Source organism: Vidua macroura, chromosome 2 (assembly GCF_024509145.1).
Source record: "Vidua macroura isolate BioBank_ID:100142 chromosome 2, ASM2450914v1, whole genome shotgun sequence".
In the NCBI taxonomy this organism is placed as follows: Eukaryota; Metazoa; Chordata; class Aves; order Passeriformes; family Viduidae; genus Vidua; species Vidua macroura.
In genome coordinates, this window is record NC_071572.1 from 16,725,248 (window position 1) to 16,737,750 (window position 12,503).

General features: G+C 38.5%; 1 protein-coding gene across 1 annotated transcript in view; it reads left to right on the top strand.

The window, feature by feature from the left end:
• The window catches only part of CTPS2 (CTP synthase 2), a 55,801-nt gene extending 43,632 nt beyond the window's left edge, over positions 1-12,169 (top strand). The window contains exons 17-19 of the mRNA XM_053971016.1: positions 555-699; positions 8,816-8,926; positions 10,564-12,169. Of these exons, the coding sequence (XP_053826991.1) occupies positions 555-699; positions 8,816-8,885 (215 nt within the window). The 3' untranslated portion in view covers positions 8,886-8,926; positions 10,564-12,169. The remainder of the gene's footprint in view (positions 1-554; positions 700-8,815; positions 8,927-10,563) is intronic.
• Positions 12,170-12,503: the final 334 nt, after the last annotated feature.

The following is a 12,503-nucleotide window of genomic DNA, read 5'->3' on the forward strand; positions in this document are numbered from 1 at the left end:
CCCAATTCATGTTTCATTTATGAATTGTGTATACATCCAGTATAGCCAAAGTATATGACATTACTGGAGTGTATTTCCTAGAGAGTCTGTGAAATCTTCGTCCTTGCAGCAGAGACCTTCAAATCTTGACTAGACAAAGCTGTCAGCAACCTGATTTAACTTTGAGTTTGTCCTTGCTTTGAGCATATTGTTCTAAATAGACATACATAAATAGACACTGGAAACCAAAATACTATGAAAATAACATGATAAATGTAAACTTTGTGACTTTTCCAATTGTACCACTCTCCCTCCACCCTTACATGTTGGTACAGGTTTATTATTCAGTTTTTATGAATCAGAGGATGATTTTTCCTTAGTTTGCCCTACTAACCTTCTGCCTCTGTTGTCAGATGCTTTTTGTGGAAAGAAGTTTTCTGCTGCCTCACCCTTAAATTGACATGTGCTGCTCTGGCTTCTGGACACTAGTCTGAAATCTTCAAAGGGTTTTCCTAAAAGTTTTTCTACTATCTTCTTCCTACATTGTGTAATTTTCTTTGATGTCTATCTTGCAGATCACCCATATTTTGTGGGAGTTCAGTTCCACCCAGAATTTTCCTCAAGACCTATGAAACCTTCACCTCCATACCTTGGACTGTTGCTAGCAGCAACTGGGACACTGAATGCTTACCTGCAGCGTGGATGTAAATTGTCTCCAAGGTAATCTTTCTTTGTTGCTTGCCTGCAGTTTGACGGTCACATTTTCAGAGGGACTATCCCATCCTTCAGTTCAGAAGCCCAGAAGAGGAAAAGGAGTTCTTCAAGTACTGATTTACTTGTGACTGTGTGGGCCTGTCATATATCTGGGTGTAAAAATAGCCTATAAGCAGGAAGCACAGTTCCTCACTTCTTCCTTTTCACAGGCTATTAGGGCTAAAGCCAGAGCCCCACATTACAATCAGAAAAAAAAGTCAAAAACCATTAATAAATTCAAATGAAGATAGCAGCCTCATGTGTTAACTTCCATTGACAGTAGCTTCGTAGGGAAAGAGATTTGCCAGAGGATCAAGCAATGAAGTGAAATTCCTACCTAGTTGTACTTGAATGATGATAACAACAACAACAAAGAAACACTGATTTTTATTTTACAGTAGCTAAATAATAAATACTATCTTTCAGAGACAGGGCTGAAATAAAACAGTTGGGATACCTTTAGACTTACAGAAGGATTTGGATCTAGGTCAGAACTGGATGGTTCAGCCAAAACTGTCCTTGGTCTCTTGGACACAGAGGCTTTTGTTTATTGAATGTACCAATGTTTTTTTAGCCAGAATTAACTAATTTTTGTTTATTTCAACGATATTAATAACAGATAAAATTTCAATATAATAGCAATAGTAAAGAAATCAGAGAGAAGCCTTGGGCACAGTAACAAAAAAAAAAAAATCATAAAATGACTGAATAATAACATTGAGCAGATCTAACTCTGGAATGTTAGCTTTTCCTCTAAACAAGACTCCAAACTTATTAATTCTGTGGGTTGGGCTTTTTTTTTTTTTTTTCTCTGAGTCTTGTATTCTATTAAAATAAAGTCCGTTCGTTACGAGAGAAATAGAAATTTATTCAAGTTTGAGTAGTAATGGGAAAAGAGCCAAGCCAGACCAGACCAATCTGTTCTGGTTCCCTAGTCCTTTATGGGTATCAGTTTTTATTCACTCTGCCCAGTTGTGCAGTTGTGCATTCAAGAGAATGAATTTCTGATCTGCAGACCACAGCTTGATTGAAACACTCCTGTTACCTTAGCCTGTTACTGTTAGAAGCAGTCATAATGTTAGCTGCCTTTTAAAAGGTGTGCTGGTGCAATACACAGATCAATTTTTTGTGGTGCTTGGCAAGGCAGAGACTTCTATCACAGTGATCTTCAGCCTTACTCTCTTGGTGGGCACTCTGACTCACACTTCATCTCACTTAACAGGCCCCATAGCCCTATTTATTTCTCTGAGATAAAGAAAAATTACTGGTTTTAATGAGTGATCTGTATGTGTCCTGCTAATTTACATCCCTTAGCGTTATAACAACTATTCTATCTAACCCTGACCTACCCCACTAAGATTTACTTGAATTAATCATTCAAAATGTATGCCCAAGTCTTTTTCTTCATGTTCATAGAATAAACTCCTACCAAATCTCAAACATCTAGCGAAGACAAAAATCCACACTCCAAAACTTAATCTATAAAATCACAGATTTTGCTCTTTACCTAGTTACACAACAATCAAGCAATACCCCTGTGTCTTGAGAAAGATCACTGGAATAGGAAGGCATTTTGAGGCTAAAAGAGGAAGATTTTGTGCAGAAGAATGTTTAGGAGGGAATTGCAGTGTTAGTTACAGCACACACACTCATATTAACATACCCACCTGCTGGGTGGAAAGCTTTCCAGTGTAAACCTTTAAACCCCAGAATGCTGGTGATTTCATTGAGTTGTGAAGCTAAGGCATGTCCAAGCAAGGCTGAAAGAAATCTGAGGAGAGGATTTTCTGCACACCTCATCCAGCACCACCCACGTGAGTTTTAGTCGTGCTGTGGGCTAGAGGCAAGTAAGCTGTGAGAGGATTTGTGGAGACCAGCAAGCCGAGCAGATTACCAATGCAAGGCTACCATAAACACTAAGAAGAGAGTGAATGAGAAGTCCTGAGACAAAAGGAAATATGTATTTCAGCATGAGAGTCTTAACAGGAAACTATTACTCCAGAACATTTAATAGCTCCATAATTAGGGTGCAATTTTAGAATATTTGACACCTGGACAGAAGCCCTAGCTCATAAACAAAGCTACTAATAACTTCAAGGATGCATTACAACTTCTGGGAGAGTGCCCTAAATAAATGAAAGTGAATAAACTGTCTCTTAAATTTTTGTGAGGCTTAGTCTGGTACAGACATAGGCCCACATAGGCATGAGCATACCTAGTTTGAGACTGGAATGCATCCTCTGGGAGGAATTTAGTTCCTAGAAACGTCAGTGTATACACCAAGAGACAGTCAAGAACTGACCAAAAGATCAGAGTAACTCAATGATTAATTGTTACTTATTTACGTGAAGTACTAATTGGGCACCCAAGTTGCCTTTGTGGTTTCAGCTTCTTGTGCTTTATGGCACGAGTGCCCAACCATCAAAGCCATGCCCTTTATTTCCTTGTGAATGGTTTTAGATCATGACCTTTTCCAAGCCTTTCCATGGAAATACTGAAGTCACCATTTCACACAGAAGTGAAGAATGTGGTGGGAGGCTGCCAGTTTACATTTTCATTTTCAAGGACAAAGAAAACCAAAGCTACATGAGACTCAAAGTGTACAATACCCACAAATATGCTGCTTTAAAAAAGAAAACAAAGGGTTTTAATAGGAAATTAGTGGATGAAGAGGGAAACTTCATATTTAATGTTGTTGGCTTTTACTGAGACTTAATGTAGTTTCATTTGAAAAAAATAATAAAAACTGACCTGTCTTGGGGAACAGTATAATATGGGTTGCAAAACCACTGGTGTACAATAAAGCCATGTTGCTTGTTTTGTTTTGGTTTGTTTTTTTCCCCTTATCCAGTTTAGCATCAGCAGGCTTTATTTCTTCTTTGTCTACAACCAGCACCTTTATTAATGGCCTGCAAAATTAAGCCTGAATGCATTAATTATATTTGCAAATAATGTCATTTGAATAAGAGCTGAAAGCGCTATTCAGAACACTAAAGTAACAAAAAAATATGTAGAGAATTTAGTAATCTCTGCTGAATATAATGACACCTTTGGAGGAAGAGGATAAGAAGCTGAAGATAAATAATTTTAATACAAATATCCAGTACAAGGGATGAAATGTAGGAAATGAGAGGTGTTCCTAGGTGACTAAGTGTAGGCAACACTGACTACTGCCAAAAAGAAACTTTGCAAAGCATTAGTGAATATGCTGATGTGAAGCACCAATCCAATACCAGATACTACTAGATAGTCACAGAGTACTCTTTTGAGTTCTGGGAAAAATTTTAATGAAAGATGACATATGAACTGTGTTCAGAGAACAGAAGGAATGGTGCATTAAATAAAACACAAAAAAAATCAGGAAATTTGCCCATATGGTGATTACTGCATGAGCATGGTCCAGCTGTCTCTCAGATCAGCTGTGGAGGAAAGCACCCATGAATAGAAGAGAAAACAGCCTGTGTGACATGTTCTGGTGCCTGATATCCCCTGTATGTTGTCCCCAGTCGAGAACACATTTGGCACAGCATCATGCTTCTGCCATTGGCCAAATCCAGACATGTGATTTGATGGAATTGTGATTTGAAGATTGCCAGGAGAGCAGCAAGAGAGGGGCTGCTCCATGAAAGATGACACTCCAGGAGCCAGGGGTGGGAGCTGTCCTGGTGGGGATGGTGTCCTCACTCAGTACCACAGTCACCACGGAAGGCAAGTGCTCTGGCTCCAGTGACCTTCCAGTGGTACAGGTCCCAGGTGGGGATGGCTGGGACAGCAAAGGCCCTGTTACCCTGAGAGCTCTTAGAGAAAACTACAGAAAAGCTTTAAAGGAAATCCTTTCTTAACCATACTGGCACTTAGTAATGGCTAGTTATATCAGTTAACTTTGTCATTTAAATGTTGGATGTTTACAGTACAAACCCTTCTGAGCTAGTGACCTCAAGTCTTTTTCTGTAGTCGTTAAGTGATAATGCACTTTAGGGAGCCAAATAACTCATTATAATTGTTCTGTGGGTCAGTTACGCATTACACACTGCCAGAGCCTGTTTCTCTCCAGTGATTGTAGGGAGCTGCACGTGCCTGTCCCAGTTGAAGATATTATCCTAGGTCCAGTTATGTGAGGGCAGGTGGTTTGCAGGTCAAAACTGGGGAATTTTGGGTTTGTGCTGAGGGATTCCCAAATGAAATGATGTTTTATGGAAGCATAGGGTTGTATCATGATGACCATAATTTTAAATGAGAGATAAAATTTTTATGACCGTAAATGATATCTATGATTTTTATGACCATATAATGATCATAAAAATATATACCAAGAATATGGGTGACTGCAATTATGACCATTGCACAATCAAATATGCATTTATTCAAAATAATGTTTTGATGACATAATTTTAATAATTCAGCTTTGGGGGGGGGGGGAAATAAATGATAATAATCTGTAAATGTCATTTTGCTGAGTCCTCAAAAATTAAACAACTTAAACAACCTGTACTAAATTTATCTGTACTTCATGTATCTTTAATTTACACTGAGGAAGAAATGCACTTAGCTTGGCTCCTTGCAGGGCATAGCATTACTGTAGTAATTGTTTTAATACCTTATGTTTCTGGAAAAGGCGTTTTTTGTCAATTGTACATTAAAAATGAATGAAAGAAAAGCTTCTCTGATACTGCCAAATACTTTGTTTCTAAAGAATATTGATCTGGATTTTCCAAGTGAAAAAACAGAAAGTTCACAGAGTACTTTTACAGGAGCAAAGTGACCAAAATTCTTCATCGTAACGACTACAGTGACTAACTAGATGCAGTGACACTGCATTGAGTTTTGTTACTGTTTTCTTCCTTGGCCACCATTTAATACTTAAGGTCCCACAAAAACAAATAAACAAAAAAAACCCTGTTGGGGTTAGGTCTTAGAACTGGTGGCCTCAGATATGCTCAGTAGCTCCTTTTTGTTGGAGTCCACTGTTGTAAGAATTGTTACAAATAAGATGAAGTGAGTGTCAGGCTCCTGCCCAAGATAATACTAATTAATTTGAACACAAACTAAGAGAAAACTTGCTGAAGCAAATGTAAGTGTATTTTTTCAGTGGTTGGCTCAGTGTGAAAAAGGATTTCATTAAGAAAACCTGGGCTTATTTGATTTCTCATTACCACCACTTTCACAACCAGCAGATTTAAGTGAGGTTACTTAATATTACCTACTGTGAGGACTAAGCATCCATTTGGGTTTTGTGTTTATTATCTGTGTACAACCCATTGTAATTTGGAACAAAGTACACATTTATTCCAAAGAGAAAAGTTGGCTTGCTTCTGGTTAATGCCACCTACGGCTTTCGTTCAGATTACACATGATACTAATATGTTTGACATCAGAGTAAATCTTAGAAACCTGACACCAGTGCTGGTTTGAAGCTGTAACACACAGGTGTAGATATGCCAAGTTTCACGAGTCCCTGTTTGCTTTCAAGTCCGCTGGCAGCCTAACTTTTGAAGTTCAAGTTTCCTTGGGGCCCGAGTTGTTATTTTTAAGATGATGCCACAGGTTCTGGGTGTGCTTAGACAAATCAAGCAGCTGAAACTGAGACTGACAACTACCTGAGTCTGAAACTCAAGGGCTGATCCTTACCTGGGTATTTCCCCTACCTTTCTTGCCCTGTGGCCTGCTTGTGAGACGTAAAACTGACTTACACCCCATAGAGCAGCCCTAAAGTGGGGGAGGCTGTGAGGTGCTCCTGCAGAAATCAAGAATGTGATGATGACAGCCCTTCTCTGGGATTTGATGTCAAATCTTGTACTGAAATTGGGCAGCATGGGAACAGGAACAAAGTCGTCATTAGCTGAGTTAAGTGTTTTAGCCTCTGCACTAGTGGCCAAGTGAGCCTCAGCTTCAGCAAACTGAAAACAGGCTTAAGAAGTTTGGGTGGTAAGTTAGTGAAATCACAGAAGCATCCAGGCTGTGTGACTACTTCTGTGGGCAAATCCCTCTGAAGACTATGTCACTGAGTGGGGAAGGACCTATGAGGAGAGTGCTGGGTGGGGATCAGCACCTGACTGCCTCCAAGAGATGAAGCTGGGCAGTTGTCCACTCACCCCATTGGTTGGTGAGCTTCTACTTAAGCATCTGACTCCCATACTGTGTTGTTTACAGAACTCTGGCATGTTTTTGGGCTGGGATTGCCACTGGGCAGCAGAGCTAATTAAAAAAAATGTTCTCTGAAGACTTTGGACTTAAATCATGACTGTCATAAGATTGTGCAGTTCTCTACAATCAGTTTTACTCTCTGATCTGTGGACAGTATTTGCTATTTTGCTGTGATGTGAAAATGCAAAACTGTTTTAATAATACTGAATTTTTGTTCCATGTTTCCATGGGTACTTTCAGAAAAAAGTAAGTACAATGTTGGTGATGTTGTGTTTGTCTGTGTGCATCTGGCATGCTTGATCATACTGTTAACAGCACTTTCCTCACTTGAACTGTGTAATTGATGACCAGCTGATGAAATGATCAAATGGAGCACTAGTCTGGTGTGACACACCCTTTATAAGAACCACATCAGCAGTGTGTGTGTCATGCAGAAAAGGGCAGAATGCTGTAGACAAAGTCGTAATGTTAGGACAGCCAGAATATCTATGCTAATTTGGTACAGTGACTCATTGTAACTGTGGGAAATTTTCCTAACAGAGGTAGAAATTAAATGAGGTGACTGTTGGTGCCATTCCTCCTGTCCCACTCTGTTTAAGTGTCTGCTTTTTTTACTTATTCTTTCTTCAGTTTTCCTTTTCCCTCAAAGAAGAGAGGGTGAAATTCAGGCTACAAAGCAGTGCTCAGTACCAAGCAGCAGAGTAGCTGAGTGCAGTTTGTTCCCTGTTCCACGGTGCAGTCTCATCAAAGATCTCCAGCTGCGGGGCTGCGGGGCTCCCTTGGAGCAGTACCCAGCAGGCAGTCACTGATAAGGCTCTGTCTGGGTGGGCCATGTGCTTGATGTCTCAGTAGGAGATCATGCACACGACGTGACTCCGGTCCTGTTGTCCGGAGGATGAAGGGGTGTGTGGTGAAGGGGAGATGTGACAAGACAGCTGTGCAGTCAGTGCCTGGCATAGAGTTGGCAGCCAAGGCTGTCATGATGTTCCCACACAAATGAAGTCTGAGATCCCCACTGCACTGTGCTAAACATGGCCTGTGCTCTGAAGGGTCACAGGACTGAGCAGAATTACTGCTGCTCAAATGTACTTACCTGTTCCCTGGATTGCCTTTGCTGGCTTCTCATCTGGGGAAATTAAAATATCTGGAAAACAGACTGTAGAAGTGAAGTGTAGTAGGGAGGGGTTGTGGCTGGAGGCACTTCTGAAGCATACTTAAATTTAAGATAAACTTGGAGACCCAATAGACATCACACTGACTGAAAATCTGGTTTGTGGGCACTTCTTTCTCTCAGTCACCGTGGTGATTCCTGTTCCTCACTGTTTCCTTGTTCTTATCACTTAAAAAACAATCACTTGCATGGCAGTTGGGTCTCTGAAAACCAGTCTGCATCTCTCAGGACACAACAAAAGGGGATAAAACCTCTAGGAAAACTGTCAGGATATTGCTTAGTGCAATGAAAATTATTTGTGTTCTAACTAAAAGAGCAAGAACTGTAATTTAAATGTAAAATTGTGATCTAATAAAGTTGTCTTAACTTTTTTTTTTCTTTGTTAAATCAATGATTTTCTTTACCATAAGGGAGAAATTCCTTTTATTTTAGCTCTGAATACCTGCTATTATCTATCTTGTTAACCATGATCATAGACACGCAGCACCAGCAAAATGCAGAATGAATGTACAGGAGAAAAACAAAAAGAAATCAAATATACTATTTAACAGGTAGAGCATTATTTCACACCAGGTCTTAAACTCCAAACTTCAGCCCATTCCTTTAGAAGAAGGTTTCTAAAATACCATGTTTTTAGCTTGAGCCTAAAGAAGTTTTCTAGAAATGGGTTACATTTGAGGAAAGTGTTGATCATATGCATCATGGGTTGGAGGGCTTGAAATAAAATACTTGGTTTAGATCTTTCTGAATTCTTATTGGTTCCAACAGTGACAGCTACAGTGACCTAAGTGATGACAGCTCTCCAGAAAAAGAGTTTCCTTATTCTGACACAAGCTGAAATGATTATATGAGAGCACAGAAATGGATGATGCTATTGAGGTAAACTGAAATGTTTTGATACTGCTTTATGACTCTGATTTATTCTAGACTTAAAATAGGAGAGACAGTTAACTTAATTTTCGCATTTGTTTCAAGTCCCATCTGAGATCTTATGTCTTTCTTGTGTGTAGCATTTAATTGTTTTCCTCTTCTGCTGCTTAACTCTGAAATTGAAATGTTAAAGTCTGATAAGTATTTTGGGTACATCTTTTATGTAGGATGCTGTACAAAACCAAGTTGTGTTAGTGTTTGAAGATATATTAAAAATAATTTTTTAAATTATACTTTATTTTTTTGTGTCTTCAGTTTACAATTTGGAATAACTTCAACTACATTGTGTAGACATTACTTTTTATTTTGTCTTAATATTCACCTGTAATTGCATAAGATGCATTGATACCACTAAGACATCCCAACATAAATACTTGTATTTGATCTGCAGAGTGACAGAGATACAAAGAGGTTTTATAAAATTGTAGCTTTGTTTGCCATAGGCTTTTCCAGAGTGATATTGGATTGGTTGTTTATTCACCTGTAAACATGGTAGTAATAGATTTCCTTTTAGTTTGGAAGTTGTATTTCCTGTGAGACACCTGATCTCTGCAGGATCTGGGCTTGAAACTTGGTCCTACTTTATTTTTCCTATGCAGATTCATCAGAGCTGGGGCTGGTATGACACTCTAATTCAGCTTCTCGTTATTTCTGAGCACTTCTGTAAGGAGGGCATAACCTTCCCTTTTGACTGTGTCTCACGTGGTGTTGACACTAAGCAGCTGTGCCAAGCAGACAATTAAGGCTACATAAAACCAGCATTTCTGCCTGATGGTCTCCTGATCCAAGTAATGGCATAAGATACTAGAAATTGGAGTTCAGTCCTTAGATGCATGGGTTTCTTCTGTGATTTTCAACTGAATTCTTTTTTGCTCTCCTGTATTACATGTTAAAGATAATGATCCATCCCCAAATCACGAGAGCAAAGAACAGAATGTTAAGAGATGTAGTGACCTGGTACATGTACATGTACAGTACTGATGCTTTAAAATAACCAAAAAATAAGTAGACAAGATATTCCTTTTCACTCTTGCCTGGATCCTTCCCACCTCCAAACATAACAATGTTGCTGTTTCTTGAGACCAACACAAGGGAAAAGCCCTTGCTTTCCTCAGTGGAATTTATGAATGGTAGTTCTCTGTTTACAGTTGCAGCGTGACTTGTTCAGTGCTTGGATGAATGCACTTTTGTGATGCTTTTAAGTAGTTATCAGTAGCCAAGCTGATTTTGTTTGAACATGTCACAAGTGGATAACAATTGTTATTCAACAGAATTACTCTAGAAAAAATTAAATAACTAAATCCAGATATCAAAGAATGAGAAAATCATTGGCTTTTTTTTTTTATCTCATGGTTAATTCTACCTGTTAATCAGAGTTGGATACACGTGTAGATTATATTTGGCTTTGTGGTTTCAATTTAGATAAAATGCATCTATTAATAAAATTTAGATAGGACTACTTTGAAATGAGTCAACAAATTTGAGTGAAAATTACATAAGCATGAAATAAACTGAGTTAAAGATGAAATTTTTTTAATAATTGATATTTTTACATTTATTCTTCTTTCCCTCTTTTTATGTTACAGAAACTTGGGAACAGGACAATATTGAATAGAAGAAAGTAGAAGAGTAAGCTGCCTGCAGTTCTCATACTGTTTCTTCCTCTGCTATGTTCAATAATTCTCATTACAGATGACAGTTTTACTGTTCTTTAGCAAAAATCGTTCTGTGTAAATGCTGTTTCAAAAGTTACCAAACGATTCTGCACCTTAGCTGTTAATCATTATTATTTTGTTGTATATTTTAGAGTGATCTCAGGTGAATATGTATCAATTCACTAGTTCACAGCTTTCTTGATTTGAAGGAAGATTTGACTGGTTTCAGTTTGCCTTGGAACAGGAAGAAAAAACGTATTAGTTCTTGGGAATTAGTTCTTGGGAATGCTTCTCTAAAGCATTTAAGAGAAAATTGTCTTTCTCTTGAGCAGTAGAAAACCATTTCAGTTTTTTTTCCTATTAAGCTTGTATATATATTTTTATTACTTTTTTTGCTGTTCAATATGTACAAATGAAAAACTGTTGCTGTATCTCAGCTTTATGTAATTATAGTAATTAATGTTGGATACAAGTTTTTTCACTTTGCTTTTATAAGCAATTTGATTTCACATAAATTCATTTGCTGTATTTCTTCTGGAAGACTGATAATCCTGAACATAATTCTAACCTACAAAATTACAGAAGTGATATTAGAAGGTGGTTTCATATTTGTATTTTGTAAGAGAGAAAGTAAATACGTTCATATATTAAACTCCAGTTTTAACACTTTTGTGAAAGTTGTAGAAAAACCAGTGTAGAAAAACACCTGGGGTGTTATCTGGGCTCCAGCTGTGCCACACTCAGTTAGTTGCAGTAAATAAGTGTGAAGCAAATTAAGTAAGGTTCACCCTTGTTTTCCTGCGTCCTGTGACCACTCCATCATCATGGCACTTATTCCCGAATAAAATGGAATGCTGTGTTTTAAGTTAGAAATCACAAGTTGTTCCACTGCATCACAACTCAGGCAGCCCTGCAAAGCCAGGGCTGGAGCCTGAACCACTGAGACAGAAGAGGAAGGTGAGAGGTGCTCTCTGGGTAAGGCAGCATTAAGGTGTAAGGGGTGTAAGGATCCCATTAGCATTGGGGCATCACCAAACCTGTCACAGAAGGTGAACCTGAGCTATATAACTGAGGGGCTCCAAATGCTTAGGGCACACTTTCTTATAAAGAAAAATTCTGAATTTTGAGAGTTGGGTTTCATTTGGTTTTGGGTAAAGTGTCTTCTTTAATTCATCAAAAGTCAATATCCACACAAAAATAAGAAGCACCATGTTCCTTATTGCAGCTTTATAAAACAAAAAGTTTGAGAGCTGTGCATTGCTCTAGAAAATCTCAGGTTACACAGCAAGTTTGTCTTTTCACTAAAAGAAGCTTTAATGGTAATGCAACATAAAATGTATTTTTATGGCCACACTTTCCTAAAGTAGTTTGTGAATATGTGCCTTAGAAATACTGACAGCAAAATTGGTGCCACTGTATGTCTTCCCCGATGAGAGACACTGGCCACTGCTTTATGAAAGGTGAAGAATTTCCTAAGATTGTCTGTAATGTGCAAATGTATTTTGAAAACATTTTCAATAAATTGTATTATTTGGAAGTGTTTGAGTTCCTGCTAAAAAGTCATGGTGCCAATTGTGAACTGTGGTGTTAAAGAAAGAATTTATCATTTAATCATGAAGCTGCACTTGTTTGTAAAGAAGGGGAGCAGCATCCAAGTTTGGATGGGACTGCAGGGTAGGTATTGCATTTGGCTGATTCAGTGGACAGAGCTGTATCTTACTGAGTGTCTCCAGTCCAGTATTGCATCTCAGCAGCGCGGGTTCCTGTTTCACTGTCAGCTTTACAGGTGAGCTCCTTTAGCACCTGCCTAACGTACTTAATGTGTACTATCCCGAAGCTGAGGTTGCTTCCCCTTATTTAACTGCTTGGAG